The following is a 23,294-nucleotide window of genomic DNA, read 5'->3' on the forward strand; positions in this document are numbered from 1 at the left end:
GTCACATGTATGCTTTTATCTCAGAAAATCTTCAGCAAAACGATTGCGGTAACTGAATTTAGATTTGAGATAAATGAATATGCATGATCACAACCAATCATTGTTGTGATGTCCTGGAAATCCTTTAAAGTTTATCTACATTTTGTGAAACAGTCTTCTCTAACCTTACCCTTTTGCACTAAGTACCCTATTTTTGCACTAAGTGCCCTATTTTTGCATAAGTACCCTATTATTACCCTATTTGTATTTGTTTTTTTGTATTTATAGTGTACATTATAGCTATTTTATACTTTATATTTAGTTTATTTTACATACCTGTCCCCTTAGTATTAGTTAGTATTAGTTCATTAGACTCTGCACTTTGTATAGTATAGTATATTAGACTTATTTATTTAAGATGTACTCCTATATGTTGAATGTATGCACCTTCCTGTCTGTGCAAACTTTCATGGCAATTAAAACCCTTTCTGATTCTGATTCTAAACTATAAGTGCAAATGTCTAAAACTATCTTTGGGGAAATCATATCTCTATTGCATGTCTGCAACATGCAATAAAATTAATTAAATGCATTTTCATTCATTCTTTAGACCCTAGTTACCGGTACTGTGTCAGTAAATTTGTCAATTTACAAGTTTTTTTTTGTCATGGTGTGCAAATAATTCACCATGGTGATCAACCCTAGACATTGTTCTCATACACAAACGTCAGTTTTGTTCAACTGTTTTGATGACATAGACTGCCTACTGTCCTATACAAGAATGCTTTATCTGAATGCTGTTGTGAATGACATTGAGCTTTTTGGATGTCATTTTCAACAGAACATTTACCATGAAAGGTTTTGGTTATACTGTAGTACACAGAATTTTTTTACATTAAATATATTTTTGTAAATGTGTTACATGTAAACAGACAATTTAGTTTTAGTCTGCACTTTTACATATTTCTTACATATAAAGTCACATATAACGAAATTACGTGTATGTCTGACAGATTTTGATTCTTGAAAGGATTAATTTGCATGTGATGGTTCACATGATGAAATAATCCTTTAAAGTGGAAAACACTGGGACAATTTCACTGAGATTCAACTCATCAGTTTTGATCAACAAAGTTATGTGCATGTAATTAATGTGTCAATCGTAGACAATTGTACTTACTCTTTTGTACACGCCAAAACACGTGCCATTTGCTTTAATCAATAAGAAATAAAAATCAGGGGAGAGCAAGAAACTCATTGTTCAGATATTTGATGATGGCTTAGAAAATTATTAGCCAAAGCGATTGTGAATTGTAATTGAGAATGTAATTTATTTGTTGTGTCGCAGGCAGTAGACAAGTACAGTAACATAAAAACCATTTGTAACCGACTGTTGTATTGTTTATTTACCTTCTTCTAACGATAGGTAAACATCCCACTCTTTATCTCTGTCAGGCTGAAAGAGGTCCAGTGTAACCCAACCAAGTGATGTGTCAGCAGGTTAACTATCTTTTCCTGCTCAGTTCACCCAGCAGTATCTGTCACACCTGTCAATCAAGCCCTCGTTAATCAAGCTGCCTGTCGAGAAGCATGCAGCAGAGAAAGTGCTGCTGTGCTCCCTCCCCCCTTCCCTCCAGCCCTCCCTCGCTCCCCTCTCCCTATCCGCCTGACACACTCAGCATCTTCATCGCTCCACCTCCAGCATCACAAGGGATGATTTCTCAACAGAGATTTTAACTTTGGAAAGTTTTTATTGATACTTCACCGTTGAAGTTAGATAGCCCTTTGATACACAACATGGGTCTAAAGTGACCCGGGAGAGTTTAGATTTTCAATATCTTTGCTAAAAAATAATTTAATCGTTCAGTATTCCAGGTATTCCTCAATGAACTTGTTTTTGGTCATCACAAGTCTTTATTGTAATTTTTTCTTTCTTACGTTTGGAATAAAAATCATTTTTGTAACACTACCCCTCTAATGCACAACATGGGTCTAAAATGACCCACATTCATTTCCTATGATATTTCATGTATGGCTGAGTGTTTCTTTGCCATATCTTTTGAAATCAACTTATTTCATAATTTAATATTCAAGTATATATTAAATATCTTGTTTTGATATTTGATATCCACAAATACTTGATTTTCTTTTTTCTTTTCTTACTTTATGAACAACCATTGTTTTTGTGTTACTACCTTCAGTTTACAGCGGTGTCAAAAATGACCCATGTGTATTTCTATGGAGTTTTATAGGATTTTTGATATTAGTTAATTTTTGCAACTTGGAACATATTTACTGTGGATAACTATTCACCTGTCACACATTTCACAACTCAACACAACTGCTTTTAGGCTGGGAGATGTCCACAAGTGACATCATTGATGAGGTCCTGAAATGCAACAACTTTGAGATGAAGAGCTGCAAAAGGAACATGCCAAGTTACACATTTTTTCATGGTCACATTGCCATTCAATTTGGATTTAACGGCAACATGACTGTGGTGAGCTATGTGCTGAAGAAGGAAAAGGCTGTTGTCTTCTGAGCACCATGATGATGGCAAAGCAGTGGATGACAATGTTGTGATCCAGTACTGTAATAAAAGAAAAGCAGGAGTGGACACAATGGATCAGACAGTTTGCACTACTACTACTCATGTAAGTGGAGAACACAGAGGTGTCTGGCACAATGTGCTGGATGTTGCCACCCTCAATGCCTACACTAACTTCTACACCAACACCCTCATTACATGGGTGGTGTGACCCAAGGGGCAGTTCATCAAGGAGCTAGGCAAGGACCTTGTCATGCCAAATAAAAGGCGCATGAAGGCCAAGTCACAGCTCCCAAAGTATTTAAAGAGGTGATGGAAAGATGTGGGGTACAAACAAAATGCAACTACCACCCGGCCACAAGAAGAGCTCTTATCATCAAACTTTATGAAGCCGAGGATATCCTCACATCTCTTTAGCCCCATGGTGGCTTTAAACATTGGATTTTGCATTTGGATCCAAAAACTTTCCCGCAAGGCCACATTTAGGCTCTTGTCTTCCCATGCAAGGAGGGTCAAACTGTTAGAGGCCATGAATTCCTGTTTGTCGATGCTTCTCCACTGATGCAGCCATGTTGAGCTGTAAAATGTGTGGCAGGTGAACAGTCATCCACAGTAAATATGTTCCAAATTGCAAATATCCTAAGTTTCTATCAAATTCCATAGTGAATCCATATGGGTCATTTTAGACCCATGTCTGTAAATTTGATGTAATACCACAAAAACCTTTTTGCTCAGAAAGTAATAAATACAAACATTTAAATGATGATTTGTGGTACTCAAAAACAAGGTACTTAATGAATAATTAGAATATTAAATAATTTAATGAATTGATTTCAAAATGTATAGCAAAGACACACTCAGCCATACACAATATGTCATAGGAAATGAATGTGGGTCATTTTAGACCCATGTTGTGCATTAGAGGGGGTAAGCATAGCTTGTGTATCAAAGGGTTAAAAAAATTATTGTTACTTGTCTTTTTAAATTACTTTGTTTAAAAGGTGCATTGTATCAAATCAAATGAAATCAACATTTTGCTTGTATAGCCCTTTTTACATGCAAACATGTCACAGAGGGCTTCACATACATAATTGTATTATGACACATTATTATATGGCAACGACGGTACGAGCGTTCTAATTGGTTAATGGGTAGTCATGCCAGCCGCGTATTGCCCTACTCGCCGGTCAATACGGATCCATATTGCCCTCTGACGTCAGTAACGTAGTGATAAATGGATAAAAACATTTAGTTTTTTTTTTTATAGCAGTACATTCAGTCACAGTGCGTACAAAACATGTAAAATACAACACATTGTTAAAAGGCTATAAAGAGGTGCACATTTCAATGTTAAGACATCTTTCAAAGAAAATCTTAAAAATGTGTCTTTAAAAGGGGTGTGTGTTTCAAAGTTCGGTTCTCCTGTTGTGCAGAGTTCTGAGTCTGTCAGAACAAGCCCCGAGACATTTCTCCTTCTGGGGCCCAGCGGAGAGATCCTCAACCACGGCCTTTATCAGCGGAGATGTCTCACTTGAACTGAGACAGAGGCTGATGTCCCCGACCAGGCCCTGGTTCTTCAGTCCACCAGGGGTGTCAGGCCATGGGGCAGGGTCCCAGGGTGTGGGGCTAGACATCCTCCCCCTGCCCACTTTCTGTCCTGGGCTGCAGCTCTGAGGGGGATGGGGAGGTTGGAGGGTGGTGATGTGGGGGAGGGGTTGGTGGTGGGGTGACGGGAGCAGGCTAAAGTGGGGAAATAGCTGCAGGTGGTTCTGGGGGAGATCTTATCAGTCGCTAACAGAGGAATGACACCATAATGGGGCGGCAGGGATGCTGTTACCTCCTCCTTCTCCCCCTCCTCCACCTCCCTTCACTCACAACCTCCCTCCGCCCCCTTTCTGACAAATTAAGATTAATGACAGAGATAAGTAAGGGCCCCTGGCCCACATTTTCTCCACGTCGCATGGTCAGACAGAGGATGAGAGAAGAGGAGCGTCCAGGAGTCGACAGATTCCCTGATATCATCCTGTCGTGCATCGGGATCTGGCTCCATCAAATTAGGATGCATCCACAATGTCTGATTAACCCATCGCTATTGGTATGTGCTTGGCGACACCGCTCGACTTAAAACAGAAATTCTCTCTCTGTCTTCCTCTCACACGCCCGCATATATACCTTATCCAATCGATTCTCAGGGTGGAAAGAACAGTCTGTATGGCAATAAAGATGTAGAATCTAAAGACACACCCCAGGTTCAAATTGCCCCCCAGTTCTAAAGAGTCTCAACAGTGTCATACCAATGAAGTCACACTATGACTTCACTAGATGTGAATGTGACATTTATGTCCAATAGGAATTGTGAAACTTTGTGTTTTTTGTGAGAGTTAGTGAGGAGGGTAAAAGTTAGTCTGCCTCCACACCTGTCGGTTGACCAAGTCTTTCTCCAGGGATAACTCTTTTACCCATAATGTCAGTCTTGTCAGTCCATGTTTTTGCTGGAATGCTGGTCCTGGTCCTAGTTCAGGTTTTAGGCCAGGTGTTGCTGGTTCTTGTTCAACACCTGTTGCTGGTTCGTGTTTTAGTTAGAACCCTTCCATTCCTAGTCCTTTTCCGAGCCCCGGTCCTAGCCCAGGTTTAGTCATGGTGCTAGTCGTGTTGTAGCCCAGTTGCTGACCAGTGTCTCTCCCCTGCCCTACAGCTGGAGGGATGTGTTTCTCAGGTCAGAGTAATCCAGGCCTGGCCAGATCGAGTTTCACAGGTACAGGCTCTCCTCTAATCCTATAACACAGAGAGAGCGGCCAAGGGTGGAGGTCCTGCATAATCCCAGCTTTATCTGCATCGGAGGAGCAAGGGGAAGAGGAAGAGATTACAGACCAACTCTCTCTGAATGTATTGAATAAATGTTTGCACACCAAACACCAAAGGAAAAGTGTCAGATGCAGCTTTTTTAACTCTCCATGAGTGCCCACAGGAAGTAAAACACAACAAATGAGTAAATAAATCTGTCCATCACCTGGAAGGCAGTCTGGAATGAATAATGGCTGGTTATTCAGACAGAGGAATCTTGTTGGTAAACAAACTCCGTCTCTCATCTTAACATGATTATGTTTCCATTTTGGTTGGAGGATCATTTTGACGAAAGTAGAGATGACTAAGATTGTAAACAAGAAGGATCTGTGCCCTCAAAGACCATCTTAAGTAACAAACATTTATGGAAGTGCTCCATGGCGCAAGTTAATAACATGAATGTCTCTGGTATTGGTGTGTGAGCTGTATTCTGCTACACTTTCATACAGACAGAGACAGCATGCCGGGGTCAGTGACGAGAAAGTCAAACAACCTCGGAAGAATACAAACGATGTATAAGCTCAGTCCAAAACACAGACAAGACATTGCTGTGTAGAAGGAGTCTTGTCCCAGCAGGACACAGACTTTCACAGGATTCCTGGAAGACCTCCAACACAAACACTGGGAGCACATACAAGACTGTAGATAAAAAGTTTATTAAACATTGTGAGATTTCCTTTGTCTTTCAATTTAGAACGGTCTCAGTTGTTCTTACACACCTTTCTTTGTCATAAAAGAACATTTGATTTCATTACATTCCAAATATTAAAACATCATCATTTCTTTCTTATTTTTTTTACTGTCACACAATCCTAAAGGGCAGATTGCCTCATTCTACTCCCTGTCTCTGCTAAGTGTATGAGTCTTAGAGGAAGAGTGGTTCCTTTGAAGGCAGGTAGCATGCGTAGCGGTGGAGTGGGGAGGAGCCAGGGAGGGCATGTCCGGACAGCAGTGGGCCTTGAGTGATGACACACGGGAGCAGCAACAGGACACCTCGCCCCCCTTCTCCTGGGTCCACACAGTCATGCGGATCACAGCTGGGAGAGACGGCTTAAGATCTACAGAAAATATGTCAACTCAAGGGACTCATTGCGAGGGGTGCCCTTCAACAATATATTTTGTTGTTAGTTGTTTATTTATTTTGATGTCCCCCCCCCCCTCCTCATTTGAACATTGGCTTGTGGTGTTGTGGAATGTCTTTGTGACGTTCACCACGGCCGTTCCAAGAGCTGATCCAATATGGAAGTGGATGTGGTTCAGATGGAATGACTCACTTGACTTGAAAAGAGTCTTTAAAGAGATCTGTACTGACAGCTCCTATCATGACACTGGGCACCAACTTATTTGGTCCTCAGATCTAGATTTCCAGTCATGGGAAAATGCCAGTGTGATGTGACTGTCACCACTCGTTTCGCAGTGTGTACCATTTCCTCAGGAGTTTCCCGGCTGGCTGACAGCTTATGTCCCTTTCTTGTCCTCATATGAAACACAAGGAGATCAAATGTAATGTAACTACTGGATGTAGTGGAAATTTAGATTTGACAGTGATTGCTATGATGGGGTATGTTGAGTGTATTTTGGTGGTTGCATGATTGCTGACCTGAAATCCAGTGATTTATTCATTTATTATTATCAGTATTGTTTTTGCATAAGATATTCTTTAGCTCTGGATTTCCATATTTATTAAGGCATGACATGTATCTGCGTCCTTTGTAGGATCTCCATCCCGCAGATAGAGGGCAGTAGAGGTTAACATTCTCTTCAACAAACAGTGTTTCTGCTGCTGCGCTACCCCAGCCAGTGAGACAAAGGAATTTTGGGGGGATTTTCTTTTCTCTGACAAATATTTGCATCCTTAAAAATGTTTTCTTTGTTTCTTGGTCTATGTGGAAATATTTACAATAAAATTAGTAAAAAATAAAATAAAAGCAAAACGACTGAACTATTTTTCGTGTTTGTAATAGAACCTCTGTCCCCTGCTATCTGACTGTCTCTAAATGACCATAATAAAAACAACTACGAATATGTCATTAGATCAACGCTGGGTTTAAACCATAAAATGAAAATACAGAATTATTATTTTCTAAACATTTGTAATCATATGCAACTTAGAACATGGTAGTTTCATGCTGGCAGTGAACGTCCTGAAATAGACTGGCCTGTTTAGGGTTTGCCTCTTTTTAAGCAGTTTATATAGTAGACAAGACAAAAATGTTGTAGATAAATAACAATAAGATTTGCTTTTGCATTGTTTAGAATGTTCCTGTTATTATTATTATAGGTATTCAACACTGCAGTTTTAGATCGTGCAAGCCGATTACAGAAGATTCCCTTTTGACTACTGAAAGTATACAGTTCGTGAATCTTGCTTTCCCCTTCATTATCATATCACGTATCGTATCATATAACACATCTATCATACAAGAAATAAAAAGGTTGTGTCTGAAGGAAGTTGTCATTCTCTAAACGAGGTGAATGACCCTGACTCATCCGGAGGCAGCACTAGTACATCATGATCTCCTTGGGCGCGTCCTCTGTGGGCCTCTGCTGTTCTTGCCTCTGGGTGTAGGCTGCATGCTCGTACAGGTACACCAGCAGAATGGCCAGTAGGTTGAGGACCAGGTAAGGGATCAACATGAAGAAGCCCACCCCCATCTCAGCGCTCTTGTCCCTCAGATCCACTGAGTTCGGCCCCAAAAATGTCTCCACCAGACCCTCGCTCATCCTGGTCGCTCCGACGTTCACAACGTACAGTATGATGGCCAGGAAGGACATACAGGCTGCAGTGGAGAAAGTCATTGTTGAGTTCATTGCAAAAAACGATTAATTTCATCTGCTGCTTCCGATAAGAGACATAATCAACAACTGACTGACCAATCAATAAGTCTATATAAAGAAAGATAAGTCAGTTTTCTCCAACACCATCAGGCATTTCCAGAACCCCAGAGGGTGTGGTGGTACTGGGCTGGAGTCTTACCGCTGGCTGAACTGCAGGCGTACAGGCCCAAGGGGCCCATGTAGGTCTCATAGGGGTTACTGACACTGTTGTAGAGGGTGATGAGGATGCTGCTAGCTGAGCCAAGCAGACAGAGGGCCAGAAGGCAGATGACCAGGGCGTGGAGGACCACTGGAGCTCCACCCACCTGCCCCAGCATAGTCAACACTGCAGGAGAACAGCAGCTGTGTTCAGGAACCAATACAAAATCTGGAGACTCTTTATCAGAGGGGGTAGTGGCACACAGATCTGGAGTCAGTGTGACTCCAGATGAAGTGGTCATTGGAGACACTATCCACTCTGGGTTTAGAAATCGAATCCAGCAAGCTGTTAGTGACTGTCCAGTTCTCCTGGTAATCTAAACTGTAAGGCCAAGTTTCCCACACATGGATTCTTCCTAATCCTAGCTGAGATTATTTTCCAATGATCTTCATAGAATGTAATATTCTATTTGAGTCAATCTCAGTTTTATTTTATTTTACTGTTGCTTGCTTTTCTACAGGTAGACTTGCACTTAAAGATTCATGTTGTTTAATTGTAACTTGCTTAACTACATGCTCTTATGGTTCTTCCCTTTGGCACTTATTTTTTGGTTGTTCACAATGTGTGCTTCTTGTTTTGGCTAACCGCAATGTTTTGGGGCTATCTTGTTGTTAATATCAGAAACCTATGCACTTTTTAAAGCTCTCTCTTGGAAGTCGCTTTGTATAAAAGCGTCGGTTAAATTAATAAATGTTAATGTATTTTTTACTTTAGGACTAGGCTTAATCATTGTCTGGGAAACTGAGTTTAGATAAAAAAAGGGTGACCATTTGAACATTTGGTCAAGGGTTTACAGATTAAAAATAGCCATTTGTCTTATTCTGTCTTAAAATTGTAAGTGTTCTTCATGTTCCATCATTTACTTAAATAGCACCCAAATAAAAAGATGATAACCAACCTTTAACAGTGTTTTCTCCTCCAAATATTGGACATGTGATTCTAATAAATGTTCCATTGAAAAGTCCGAGCTTCAGTTCGGCGGTGCCGTTGAATAAATTGTCACCTTTCTTAGAGCACTGCATGGTGGACGAGGCCCATTCTGTCGACATCCCAAATCCCAGTATCGCCACGGCAACAGCCGAGGCCTTTGCACTCAACAAGAAGTGAAGGGTCTTCTTACTGGAAGGCATCGTCACTAAAACCTCAGATTTTGGTAAAACACAGAGCTATCTTCAGATGTAGAATGCGACAATGTACCCCCTGGGACAGACGACGTAGCTAACTGGGTGGACTGGTGGGGACTGCAGATCGTAAACCTACTGGATTATGAGCGTGAACTTTGGTCTAAGAAAAACGGTTGTCATAGTGTTGATAGCTACCATATTCCCAAACACCATAAAGGGGATAGGCTACCAATTGATACGAAGGGGAAATGTAACATGACATCATGTGTCATGGAATATTTGGTTTAATAATAATTCAATAAACCTATTAACATCTCCTGACTAGATGAAGAAATGTGTAGCAAAATCTCTTTCTCTTGGTTACCCCTAGTAATGTAGGGCCTAGTAGGCCTAGGCCCTACATTATATGACCACAGATAAATACATTTCTGACTGAGATATCAAATTAAACTTAAATAATGGCTGCTATATGTCAACCTAATTTCTTCCCCACGAACAGGTTCGATGAAGCATTCTCAGCGTGGATCCAAAGTCCCTCTGCAACACCTAATGTGAATGATGCCATAAAACACTCATCAATCATTTACATTTCCCATCAGGAACACTGGTCAAGCAAATGTTCATCTTGCTCATACACACACAGCTACAAACACACATAGACTACTCACTCACATAAGCCCCCCCCCCCCCCACACACACACACACACACATACACACACGTCTATCAAGCACAATGTCTAAATTTGTCCCTGAAATATATTACTCAGTATTTCCCATTCCATGTTCTGTGCATCATGTGTACCTTCATACAACCTCTAATAATCTTAAACTTAAACACGTATTTTCAGGCTCTTTAGACTTTTTTCCGTCAAAGTTTAGCTTGTGTGTCTACGCTGGGTGCAGTTTCCGTGCAAGTGTACTAACAAATAGATGCACCAGGCGGCTCCCTTTCTTCAGCGGCTGGACAGGAGAGCGGATCGAGGTTAGACGCTGACAGTTACGTACGAATAAACACAATTGGTTTCTTTCCTGTGACAGGCAGTTGAGACTAAAGAATCTTCGCGCTGTTCATACCCATCCTGAGGAATTCTGAGATCTTCGGCCGATGCGAACACTGGATTTAATGACACGGTAGGATTGGAATTATAGGTCAGTTCATGGATTACGATTTAATCAACACCAACCACAATAGTTTGACAGTGTACAATACATTTGGTGTGTATGTGAGCGGCGATACATTGCCCTATTACGCACCGGTAGGCTATTGAAAGATAATTGATCAAACGTCAGCATTACTGGGAAGTATGCTACATGGTTCAGATATCAAATGTAGCCTATCTGTGTCATTATTTTGCCGTGGCATGACTGACTATACATTTGCAGCACTAGTAGTTCTATTTGACAAACGTGCGTGTTAGGCGTGTTACCCTCTGACAACCTGGGAGGACTCCTGTCAACCCATAGTGAATGTGGGTTACTGGAGCAATCGTTTTAGAGTTGTTTTTTGTCATGCCGTGATTTCTGTCCAACGATTTTTAAATAATTCTCCCTTTTACTTGTGGTCATAATAAATATAAGCCTATTTGTCGAAAGAAGATTTTCGCACCGCCGATGGTTGAGCAACAGCGTGAGCACCAGCTCAGACATGTAGGCAACGTGGATCTACCTGACATTTCAAGATGCAGAGTAAAGTGAACTTCAATCTTGATGATGATACAGGCTACGATAGCTCACCTAACACCAAATCGTTTCGTAGCTTGTGTTAATTCTAGACTGAGGTAGACTGGTAGTTTATCGGTTCATTAACACGTTGTCTCCAACGCATTTTGGGCATAATAATGTTGCTTGGTAATTTTACACTAAGCGGTTTGTGATGTGTCAAACTCAAGACCGGTTCCTAAAATGATATGCACCATGTGATTCTGCTATACCATTTCCTTGTCCCCGAAGTCTGGTGTATTCACCAATGTGTTTATACTGCCCTAACTATACCAGGATTGATTTAGCTAAATAGTAACAAGGTTGTCAAATGTATTTAATATGCTTGGGCTTGTCGGTTTTAGGTGTCCAGACACATACACAGATTAAATCCTGAAAGATGTTCACAGGAAGTGAGTTCTGCTCATTGGGCAGTGTGTGTGCCAGCATGGAGCCCATCCTTGGATCTTAGAGGCAGGGATTTTTATTACAGTTTTGAACACAGATTCACATCACAGTCGGGGCTGAGACCCCATACTGTGTTCTGCCTTCTCCGTGTTTGCTACTATATTTAACATTCCATGTGAAGGTTCTGTCTTTAGTGGAAGGAGAACTTGCTAACCCTAACCCTAACCGAGTAATTATGGAGTGAAGGCATTCCTAACCCTAAAAGCTGTCAGATATTTACCTGGAGAATCTATTTGAGATGTGAGACGATGTCTTCATGGATACTGCAGTCAAAGCCAGTAGAATTGTCCAGTAAAAGACTGTGGTATTGATTGACAAGAAAGAAACCAGTCATGGGCATAAAACTTGATGTTTTCCCGTTTGCTCTAGTGCAAGACCACCTCAGCCCATACTCGTTTGTGCCCAGGGCTGATGCCATACAAACATGACTGTGTGTTTTACAGTTTGCTTTGTGCCTTTTTCAAACACACGGGATAGCAGTCTGGAGAGCTAACTGTAAATGTGCTTCCTGTTGGAAAGACCCGGAAACCCCCTTGTTCTCCCTTCCCAGAGAGGTGGGACCTCAGTTCCAGAGTGGGGGGGTGTGTCCTGAGGGAGGAGGCCCTGGGTGGAGACCTATGAAAACACACGGCTGCAGGGGTAAGCCACAGCTGTACAAACTCTGCTACCTGCAGGCCCAGCCCTGGTCAGAACCACACAACACAACACACTCTGGTTTGGTCCTCACATCCTGTGACCAGTCTTGTATCAGCAAACATCACATTAGCATGTGTGCCCAATGTTTGGTCGCCTGACGGTTGTTTGTTTATGTTTATGGTCAGGCACATTTTAAGACTCGGCAAGGTCAGAGCTGTTGTCTGTGGAAAAACAGCTGGTCAGAGATCAAGGATGTGCCCTTTCAGTTGTAACAGACTTAATAGCCATCTGTTAGATGTAGTGTCTGTGTGCCTGTTTGATCCTCATGACTAAGGATGTGACGAGCACATGGCACACACATGGGATGGGACAGGGAGGAGAGACAGACAAAACCATTCTTTTTGTGGACAGAGGAGAGGAGAAGGGAAAAGTAAGCCGCCGTCTAGCTAGAGGAAAGACTTCTGGTTTGAATAAGGGAAAGAGCGCAGGGGAAGGAGCGAATGATGTCACTGCCATTGGCTGCCCAGAAATATAATGGTGAATATCCCTTAAGGCAACACATAGTTTCTCTGTAGTATTTGTGTCACTTGTTACACTACAAAGCGCATCTACGGAACGTTTTTTAAAAACTCTTCCAAGTGGTATTGAAATGAACTAGTAAGTAGTAACTTTTAGTTTTGGATATGGAGTCAAAATGCTGTTTGTGGATTTTCAGCCCAACATTCCAGCTTGCAAGAAATAACAACATTCATGTACATACATGTAAGCGTTGTTTACGATGATGATGATGCAATAATCCTAAACTCACATACATGATCCACTGGCCCTCGGAGGCCAAAATGTGATTTGGCATGCATATATAAACAGAGCTGAGTTTGAGGCCAGAAAAATATGTCAATGTGGTGACCTGCTAAGGGACTGAAAGCAGGGTGTGACCCAGAACAGATTAACATTCTGCTTACGTTGCTCCAGGGCCTGATGTAGTTGAAGTCAAAGTAAACACTTGACAGTCTAGCTCTGGGTTTCACCTTGAATCCACATATGAAAGTCAACATTAGCCTCTTTTAGAAAACAACATCTAAAGCTTGGCTTCATATTGCAATATGTCCTATAAAACACAAGGCATAAGGCCTTGACGTTGAAGGAGACTTTTTTAGAATATACCAGAATTCAAAGTTAATATTTTAAATTATTCAGCTTGAAAAGTTACAAAACGACTTCACCATTCTGCTGGAAAGTCCCACATCTTCTATCTAATATCCTTCTATCTACATCATAAATTATTCTGAGGATTTGGGGGTGATAGTGGAAGCCATCCCTCCTCTTTTGAGTAAACATACCATCTGATAGGGGTGTGGAGCAGTACTGTATCAGCTGGACCCAGCAGGCCCACCGATTTACTCTCCCGGGTGGGTGGGCGTTGGCCTAGGGCGCCAAATGTGCTAACACACAAATGACACTGAGGTACAGTCATTGCATGTTATAAGGTTATGAGAAGTTGATGAATATAAAAGATGTGTTATTAGAATTCTAGGTCAGTCAGAAAGACCTTTTGACGTTTTGAACAGGTTGTTCTTTGGTCATATGACCAAATATCGAGAGCAGAACAGAACTGTACTATGACATCACACTGATGTCCTGTACCTGCTGGGTTGGGCCCCAAGAGGATAACAGAAGCCTGTAGTTTTACAGTCTTGGTGGAAAGACTGACGGTTTTAGCTCCTCTAACATACTGTTGCTAAGACATCACACGCATTCCTGTATCTCAGGTTCTGTATGATAATGTTGTTGCTAGAATTGACAGATGATGCAAACTGTGTGAAACTATGGAAACAACTGTATGTATTTACAGACATTTCATCCAATGCAAGGCAAAAGTTGACTTTGAGTTCTAACTTGAACATCTGATCTAACAAAGGAGCTTTTCCCCACACGTAATCGCTGGGTTTAATATTTGGAAGGTTCTGGCTCCCGGGAATATAACGAGCTGGGGTCTTTTTCCCAACTCTGTGTCTCATGTTGGCTTGCCATTGATTTCCCCAGGAAGGTGTGGCTGTGATGGTGAGCCTCCCGTTGTGATATACTGTACTGAGAGAATGATTATGTTCCCTAACCTCTGCAGGATCATAAAGCACAGTGCCTAGCAGGAGTCACATCAAGGTTAGTGTCTGTCTGATGGCTTACTTTATGGGTCAGTACTGCCCTCATACACCCACATGCTAATATGGTTTATATCCCTGCAAACTATATGAAACACTCCCAACAGTTGCTTTTCAATAACCTACCGCTGAAACTAGCTGTGGGCTTAGGTGTCTACTGCTAATTGAATACGAATAAGACATTCTTCAGACAGTTTAGAAATCTGGTCCCTGATGTTCTTGACAGCTTGTTGTACAAAAGTCCCCAGAGCACGCACTGACGCCATTGAGGCCTTGGTCTTGAAGACAGCTGGAGAGCTAGATAGAGGAGAGGAAGACTTGATCCTGGAGGTCGACTCAGAGCAAATAATGGCTTGCTTGTGTCACTACAGAGCCTAATGACATGCAGGAGTACAGTGCTTGATGAATAATGGATGGCTTACTAAAGCAGACCCATTTCCTATTCACGAGCGTGTAATGCACCAAGCTGCATGATCATTTCAACTTGTTTGCTAGTATCCCTATTGTATTTCCAGGTGCCATAATGTGGTTGGAATATGCTGTATAAACAGACTCACCTTAGCACTGAATGTAAAGGAATTTGAACAGCTTAATAATTTTTTGGTAATTAATTTGGAAAATGTTCCTTTGTGGTACAAATAAAAATACTTTATTATGCACGGGATATTGTATATTGGTTGTGAAATCCATATATTCCAACATTTTAATGGAAATAATGAGATAATTACAGAATCTACAGCATGGAAAATTGTATTTAGTTTTTTACCATCCTCATAAAGAGTCAGCCATGCTATGACCACTGACTGCCTTTTTAAATCATCAACTGAGATTCCCCCATTCATATGCACCAGATCAAGGGCTCATCACTGTAGTAGTTCACCGAACACGCTGTTGCTTTTTCTGTGGTGTCAGAAGGAGGTAAGGAACAAGAGTGAGCGTGGGTCAGCTCTTTCAATAAAGGTGCCTTTTAACTTCCCCGTCTTTGGCTCCTTTGTAGCGGGCAGCGCTGAATGTGATGGCTGTGTCTAAATGAATGCAGTCAGATGCTGCAGTGAGAGAGGAGCTGCAGCCAGGAACCAGCCGACATGTCCTGCATCCTGATAACCCCGGCAGCAGCAACTAGCAGCACCGATGGTGTGGGCTAATGCTAATGTATGGTTGGTGATGATCTCGCCTGTCCTGGGGAACATGGTTGTCCAAGGTTAAATTCAAACTATAATTGGTGTGTTTTGCCTTGTAAGCATTAAAAAACCCGAGAAGAGATTTGTAATTGGAGCCTTGATGACATCTTATTTCAGGGAATTTTATGCAACCACGCAAAATATTTGTTAACACACGAAAGACCAAAACTGTGCACACTCACAGGGGTTCAGAACACAGTTTTGTGCCACAACTAGTTCATTTTACATCACCCTGGATGGAAAAGAAGCGGTTCCAGGTTTTGTGTTGATAGTGTTAACCAACCCAGCAGGGGGGCTTGAGTTCCCAGGGCCCAGGGTTGTAGGGGTGAGGGTGGGGGGCGGGATGGGGTGGAGTGGGGAACAGATTGTTATTCACATAAAACACTGTGACCCCCCACATGCACTTGACCAGCAGCGCATTATCCCACACCATCCTCCGCTTACATGGACAACAATGACATACTTGCTGATATGTTATAATAATGATATAAATACAATTATTATTATTATTATTATATTCAAGTTGCTTATTGAGTGTAAAAAAAAAAGCTTTAGAATTTCAGAGATTCAGTTACCCAGAAGAATGACAGGGTTTTATGAGGAAACAAACAGACTGTGAAAATATGATTGTAAGGGAACTAATTGTCTGGCACAGTCATTAGTCTGGCACAGTCGTTAGTCATTTTGATAATTTGGGCCTAAACTATGTTTTACAGTAGAGAGCAAAGAGTCTGAGCTTCCACCCCTCCTTCTGAAATGCTCCACTTCTTTGTGTGTATGTACAGTGTGTGTGTCTGTGTGTGTGTGTGTGTGTCTGTGTGTGTGTAAGCTTATAAGGGGCAGGGATCACAAACAATGATCTAAGCTCCTAGCTCTCTAAGCAATGGTGACTTGAAGGAGGTACAGGGGGAGGGCAGCCAAAGGGGAAAAAAAGAGAATCATGATCACAAGAATCTGTCTCTGTGCTCGATCGCCCAGTGTTTTCACTGTGTGGGCTGAGGCAGTGGGACCCAACCCTGCTCCTCAGGGAACGCCTGTCCTGCATGTTTTATGAATAACAAATCATTCATTTGAATCAGGTGTGTTGGAGCAGGGAAACATCTCAAACATGCAGAACGGGTGTTCCCTGAGGAGTAGGGTTGGGAACCAGCTGGGCTGAGGGATAGTCCTCTTTGAGAAAGGACCTTTTTTTTACCACAGTGAAACTACTTGTCTTCCCATGATCTTGTTCATCTGGACCTCAATTAGAATACAAACAATATCCATTCAGGATGTGCTCCTCTGTGTGTGGCGGCCATGTAGCAATGACCATGGCCAATGGCCACCTTCTCATCTCTTCTAATTTGATAGTTTATTGTTTTAAATAGTAAATAGACCACTTCCTGAGCTACATACAAAGTACATATTTTGCGGTGTGTGCGATATACAACAGTTTCTTAGCTCTCTGTCTGAACACTCTGAGCTGAGCTGAAATGTAACTTACAAAGATGTTTAGCAGGTTCATAGATTCATTGCATTGGTACTGCAGTTGGTTATAAAGAAACTCCACCCATCCTCTGATAACAAATGTCCATCTTCCTGATACCTATCCCCTTCCTCACTATGTTTATCCCTTCTGAAGCTGACCTCCGAGAGTTGTCGTTTCATATCTTGAGCATCTCTACAGTTCTGGAGAGTGGCGGAGTGTGACACATAGCTGCCTTGTGAGAGTCCCCAACCCCCCCTCTGCCCTGCCCAGTCCGGGGGCTCAGGAAGGGGACAGGAAAAGAGCCGGGATCATCAGATCTCCCTTCCCCAGTCCCCCAGGGAGAGAACAGGCCTTGATCTGTCTGTAGACTCAGCCATTCTCAGTTTCAGTTACAGTTTACTGTATATCAGTGTGTCAAGGGGAACTGAAGCAATGTCTTTTTTTTCCTTTGCTAGGGATTTAGCTCCGTTTGATATAGGATATTCAGCAGTGCTGAGACTGGGACTATGGCCTACTCATGTGTCCCATTCAGAAGCAAAAACAAATCCAATTGTGCTCTGGGCTGCAGAGACGCAGAGACGCAGCGCCCCCTCAGGAAGGTCTGTCGGACTTGGCCGGTCCCAACACAGGAAATACACAGAGCTATGAGCCACCACCAGGCCACTGCTGTCCTATCACGTTCAGCAGCCGTGTCTCAGCAGGGGGTGAGCTGACCTCTTAGTTAGCCAGAGGATATCTTCAACCTCACCCATGAGAAACTCATGAGCTTGCACTCGTTTGAGTTTATTACGCTCAGCCAGCGTCATGAGGTGGTCCACGCTTGCTGTTAGCCCTCAAGTGAGCAGTTGGCTCTGGGCTTCTGTGGATGTGTACATTGCTGTGGGAATGCTAGCCCCCCTGTAGCTTCTTATCATTGTTTTTGTTGGACTGGAGATGGTGGTACAGTTAGTCTACTGCTGCTACGACGCCTGTCATTTTGCCATGAGCTGAGAAAGCACAGTGGAGGTAAAGGGTTTGTTTTGACTGTATCCACACCCTGTTGTTTCAGACTATCAGGTCTGTGGAGAGGGTTATCAACCCACCGTGATCCTGGACACTCACACACTGCATACCTCTGTCTGTAACTGCTTAAGTCCAGAATTGGGTTTTGGTGGCTGAGATGCGGACTGGAGAAGGAAGAGGTGGGAAAAAGGGCTTTTTTCTTTCTCATTTGGATTTAATGTGGCATCACGCTTGGCTCTGCACCACTACTGGAGATGAAACTCAGGGGAAACCATGGATGGCGGTGCCAAAAACACATTCCCCACATGATGAAGGGGAATTTTGCGGTGCGTATTCTTTTCGTTTGCATGTGTCCAATTAGGCAGTTCTCAGATGTGTTGGTGTGTTTGAGGCCCATGAGATCCCTTGGTGTTTGCTAAACATGGGTGGTAGGCCTACCTTGGACTCAACTGCCTCTTTATCTCGCCTGTTTGTTTGGTTTGTTTGGGCTGCAGTATGGACCGCATGTCTTGATGTATAGTATTCCCTCACTGTTTCTTAATGTCCTATCTTTGTCTTCTCAGTCAGACGAAGGTTTTGCTGCTAAAGAAAGGCATCTTTATTTGACTAGAAGCTTCCAAAGTTACAACTGAACGCTCTACACCCTCTCCCATGTTTGTAACAGACTACAGTCCAGCCCATCTGTTGTGTCTGTTGTGCTGCAGCTTGAGGAGCTCATCCTGCTGGATCAGAAGTAACTGTGGATGTTGTGGACATTGTGTGAGGCTTACTAGAGATGCAGTGTATGCAACTGTCTTTGTAAGGGTGTGTCCCTTTGGTCTTCAGTGCCTCAGTGACATGGCCCACACAGAAAGTCATTAGAGAAGGCCTCTTTCTGATGACTCCATCCACAACAATGCAAACTCACTACACTACTGGCTTCCACACAACCTCTTATAGATAACCAATCTTATTTGGAATTTGAATATAATGTGTGAAATGGTTCTCATTAATAGTTTATCAAAACAAATTGGCTTCAACTGAGCAGAATAGAAGCCCAGCATCGAAAGAGGTTGGTTCTGTTTTTGTATATATTTAACATTTATACTGTTCTGCTGGAGAGTATAAATACTGTACAGTAGCAGTCCAGGATATGTTGATCATGGAGGATGGGTCAGATGGGTTTGGTTTAGTCGGGGTGACTTGGGGATAGGGGTAAAGGCAAGGATGGAAGATGTACGCAGTCAATATTTGCTTAGGAGAAAGACAAGCCGTGGACTTCAAGACCTTATTAGTTTGTTAATTAGCATGCCTGCTTGTTGCTTTGGATACTCCCCTAAAGAATTCTTAGTTTAAAGAGGAAGCAAAACATGGTTCTGTGGTTAAATTGCGAACAACATATTCTGCATCAGTATAGCTAGCTGGTTAGAAACCACAGCAGGCCTAAAAGCCACAGTATGTTGCCCAGAGAGAGTAGGCTTGGTTCTGGCATGTCACATCCTCTGACAGAGCCTTAATGATAGTCTGTGTGTGGCCTTGTGACCCAGGGGACTGATGGGAAAGAGCTTTCTGATCACGCCTCTGGAACAGTAGCTGGGTTGATTAGGGTCTGAGTTGACGCAGGCTCAACGTTTGACCTTTGGAAGCTTGCTGGGTCTACAGCGATTTTCTGTCATCCCTCCGTTAGCCCAGTAGATCATGCTGCCCCGAGGGGAGGGGCTGGCTGCATCCCTCCTCTCTTCCTCAGCAACTCCATTCTTCCCTTCTCTTTTTGTGGGTTTGTCTGTTTTGTTTGTCTGGAAGGCACCAGAATTAGGCTGCGGCGACTTCCATGTCTGACTGGTTGGTGTGTAAGCCTTAAGGGCATTTCAGTCACTCAGCTTATAGTCACACACAAGACATGAGATTCAGCAGTGTAGCTTTGTCAGTTAATAATGGCGTGAACTGTTTGGAAGCGGGTTGCGTACTGGAGTTCTCTCAGCCATATTAGGTGAAAATGGCACAGTTTATGCTTTGGCTCTATCACTGAAGAGATATCTCATTACATGTAGCAATTACATCCCTAGCAGCCAGTTAAATTGCCCCCTTTTTTGTGCTAAATGGGCTGCCTTTAACAGGGCTGACATTGAACCACTGAGCCGTCATTGGGTCCAGCCACTTGATTGCAGAAATGTTTTATGTGGTGTAGTGCAGAGTGCTGTGTTTGGTTTGTTCGTCTCAGTGTAAAGCATCTGATGGATTTGGTTAAGGTATATTTATGGCAATGCATACCATATTGTAATCTTTGGATTAAGACATATCGGCATAGTGGGTGTTATTTTAATCAACATTTTTGCATTTGACAGGAAGCTGGCTGCGGATCCTTACACCAGCAGTGAAAAGGATTCTCACTGGCTGTGTCTGAGTCATGTCAGCAGATTGGCAGATTTTCTGATGTCAGTTTTTTTGTACTGCGAGGACGGGTCACAAAAGCAACCCTGCAGCGTCTCCCTCTCTCTCCCTTTCTCTCTCTCCCTTTCTCTCTCTCCCTTCTCTCTCTCTCTCTCTCTCTCTCTCTCTCTCTCTCTTCTTTCTCTTCCTTTTTCGGACTCCTCTGTCTTTCACCCCCGCAAGTGACACTTAATCGCAGGCAAAAGATTAGGGTTTAGAGTTGAATTTAGTTATCTTCTTTACAAGAGACACAAACAGTATAAGAATTGGATTTAGCTATCTTCTTTACAAGAGATACAAACAGGATAAGAGTAGGGTTTAGTTATCTTTACAAGAGATACAAACAGTATAAGAGTTGGATTTTGTTATCTTCTTTACAAGAGACACAAACAGGATAAGAGTAAGGTTTTGTTATTTTCTTTACAGGAGATATAAACAGAATAAGAGTAGGGTTTAGTTATCTTTACAAGAGCTACACTCACCGGAGCACCTTTGGGATGTGGTGGAACGGTAGATTCACATCATGGATGTGCAGCTGACACATCTGCAGCAACTGCGTGATGTTATCATGTCTATATGGACCAAAAATCTCTTGCGGAATGTTTCCAACGCCTTGTTGAAAGTATGCCACGAAGAATTAAGGCAGTTCTGAGGGCAAAAGGGGTCCAACCCAGTACTAGCGAGGTGAATTTAATAAAGTGGACAGTGAATGTATAAACAAATGCAAACAAAGATTGTGACATCAAACAAACATGACAACTTAATTTGTATTCCTTTTATTAGAAAGCAGAACGCAGAGGAAGACAGTGATGTGGCTGTAGAGACCTCTGTAATAAGATGTTTATTTCGTTTTGAAAGCATTGCTGGGAGGAACACTGCAGGCCTCCATGACTGAGTTAGAATCAAATTAATCATACCACGTGTACTTTCATAAAGGCTTCATATCTTCAAGCACCAAAACTACAGTAAGAACTATATATACTGTGCAGGAAAGAATCATTGTGCAAGCTCTAAGATTGGAGTCTACACGTGCATATGGCTCCTGCCTGGTTTTCTAGTAGATGTGAACGAAACCAACCACGAAAAATAAGGTTTGTATGCTGTTATTAAGATGAAGGACATCTCATGTCATGTGACGGACAAACATAACTCATATTTATGACACATTTTCAGCAGTATAATGCAACATCTACTGTGAATAAACTCACTGGTATTGGCCGTGACTCCCTTGTAACAGTTTCACCCTATCCTGCACCAGAACCTGAATAATAGGCTAATTGGTGTTTGTGATGTCATAATCTCCCAAATCCTGTCTGATTCTGGGGGATTCTGGAGCGCCTCTCTGGGTAGCTTCGCCAGCCGTCTCTCCAAATCACTCCTGACCCCTTTTACAGATGAGAGCTCTATTGTTACAGCCGGTGCCGTCCGCGCTGCGCAAACACAAAATCTTCATTGTCTTCCGACTTTCCCGCGCCTGCTACAACCCTAATCTGTGCTATGGAGCTGCTTCAGGATTTCCATAATCCACATTCTGAATTGATGACAGTATAATCCTTCCATTTCTGACCCTCAGGGAGTGGGACAAGCCCTGCACTGCTGCCTGTGTTGTCGTTCTTCATGTACACGGCCCTTATGTGCAGGCAGTGAAACATGAACACAGAGGTATGCTACATAGAACAGTCTTCTGTGAGCACACACCACAAGTCGGGCCTGCTTCTGTATCGTGACATTGTTCCTGAATTTGTGTCCTAATCTACTTTGAATTATTTGGACTTTCAGAATATCAACAGAATTCAGAAAGTTCACATTTGCAAAGATCCATTAATCTAATTTAAGTGTGTTTGTCCAGAGTAAGTGAACTGACAGGGAATCCCAGTCATTGTCAGTAGAACCTTCTAGAAGAACATGAGACATCAGCAGTCACAGTGCTAGTGAGGTGAGGGACAGGGGTTTGGCCCAGGTTAGGTGGAGGGGCGTGGTGGGGCATTCTGCTTTTAGTCTTCTTTTGTTAAAAAACATTCTCTCATACACATATCTCTCTCATACACACATCCCTATCATACACACATTTCTATCATACATACCTATCTCTCATACTCGCATCGCTCTCATACACACAGACACACACACACACCATTGCTTCCTTGATCTTCCTCTTTCCCTCGCACCTAAATATGACTCTGGCTGCTTGTGAACACGCTTAGTGCAGGCTTGCTGCTCCCTGCTCAGACTGACATGCCCGGGGAGGGTATAGTGTGTTCGCTCGCCCAAGCGTGACGATCCACGCACGAGCGACACGAGGCGGAAAGGGGGGGGGATCCACCTCCATGGCTCTCTGCTCCTTCTCCGCACAAAGACGAGGGAGCGATGGGGGAGGGGGGAAGAGTGTGGAGGGTTTACCATGGCACGGCTATGGATCCACCACCCTCCTCCTCCTTATCTCCTTGCTTCAGAGCAGAGCGCGTGGCCTTTTGTTTACAGCTTGTGCTGATGATCCACACAAGCAGCGCTAACCCCCGCTGGCAGCTCAGATCAGAGCTGTCAGGACTGACAAGCAGACAGATAGGGAGGCTCGCAGGCAGACAGACAGAGGGGCAGACAAACAGACGAGCAGGCAGGGAGACAGACAGACACTTTACTAAAAGGGGGGGGGGTTGTGCGATAGCCTAATGAAGGGAGACTGGCGTTTTGGAATGGAAGGGAGAAAACGGGACAGAGTGACACGGCAGATTTTTTTTTGT

General features: G+C 42.8%; 2 protein-coding genes across 3 annotated transcripts in view; one reads left to right on the top strand and one right to left on the bottom strand.

Annotated features, from left to right (window-relative positions):
- Positions 1-7,873: 7,873 nt before the first annotated feature.
- clrn3 (clarin 3) lies at positions 7,874-9,538 on the bottom strand. Its single transcript, XM_084671108.1, has 3 exons — positions 9,307-9,538; positions 8,349-8,534; positions 7,874-8,151 (listed from the first exon to the last, which is right to left on the bottom strand). The coding sequence occupies exons 1-3, from the start codon at positions 9,536-9,538 to the stop codon at positions 7,874-7,876; spliced, it is 696 nt and encodes a 231-aa protein (XP_084527234.1).
- A 966-nt stretch (positions 9,539-10,504) lies between these two features.
- ptprea (protein tyrosine phosphatase receptor type Ea) overlaps positions 10,505-23,294 on the top strand; it is a 53,732-nt gene continuing 40,942 nt past the window's right edge. The window contains exon 1 of one of the 2 annotated variants that reach the window (XM_084671100.1): positions 10,505-10,681. The gene's annotated coding sequence lies outside the window, so the exon portion shown is untranslated. The remainder of the gene's footprint in view (positions 10,682-23,294) is intronic. The other variant, XM_084671101.1, reaches the window with a different exon arrangement.

Source organism: Hypomesus nipponensis, chromosome 13 (assembly GCF_054491055.1).
Source record: "Hypomesus nipponensis isolate SF chromosome 13, ASM5449105v1, whole genome shotgun sequence".
In the NCBI taxonomy this organism is placed as follows: Eukaryota; Metazoa; Chordata; class Actinopteri; order Osmeriformes; family Osmeridae; genus Hypomesus; species Hypomesus nipponensis.

What these genes read in the sequence shown, in the direction of transcription:
- clrn3 (XM_084671108.1), bottom strand. Translation starts at nt 9,538, where the DNA reads ATGCCTTCCAGTAAGAAGACCCTTCACTTCTTGTTGAGTGCAAAGGCC. An exon ending in AGGAGAAAACACTGTTAAAG is followed by an intron (nt 8,535 to 9,306) that starts GTTGGTTATCAT and finishes GTTCTCCTGCAG; the next exon opens with TGTTGACTATGCTGGGGCAG. An exon ending in CGCCTGCAGTTCAGCCAGCG is followed by an intron (nt 8,152 to 8,348) that starts GTAAGACTCCAG and finishes TCTCCACTGCAG; the next exon opens with CCTGTATGTCCTTCCTGGCC.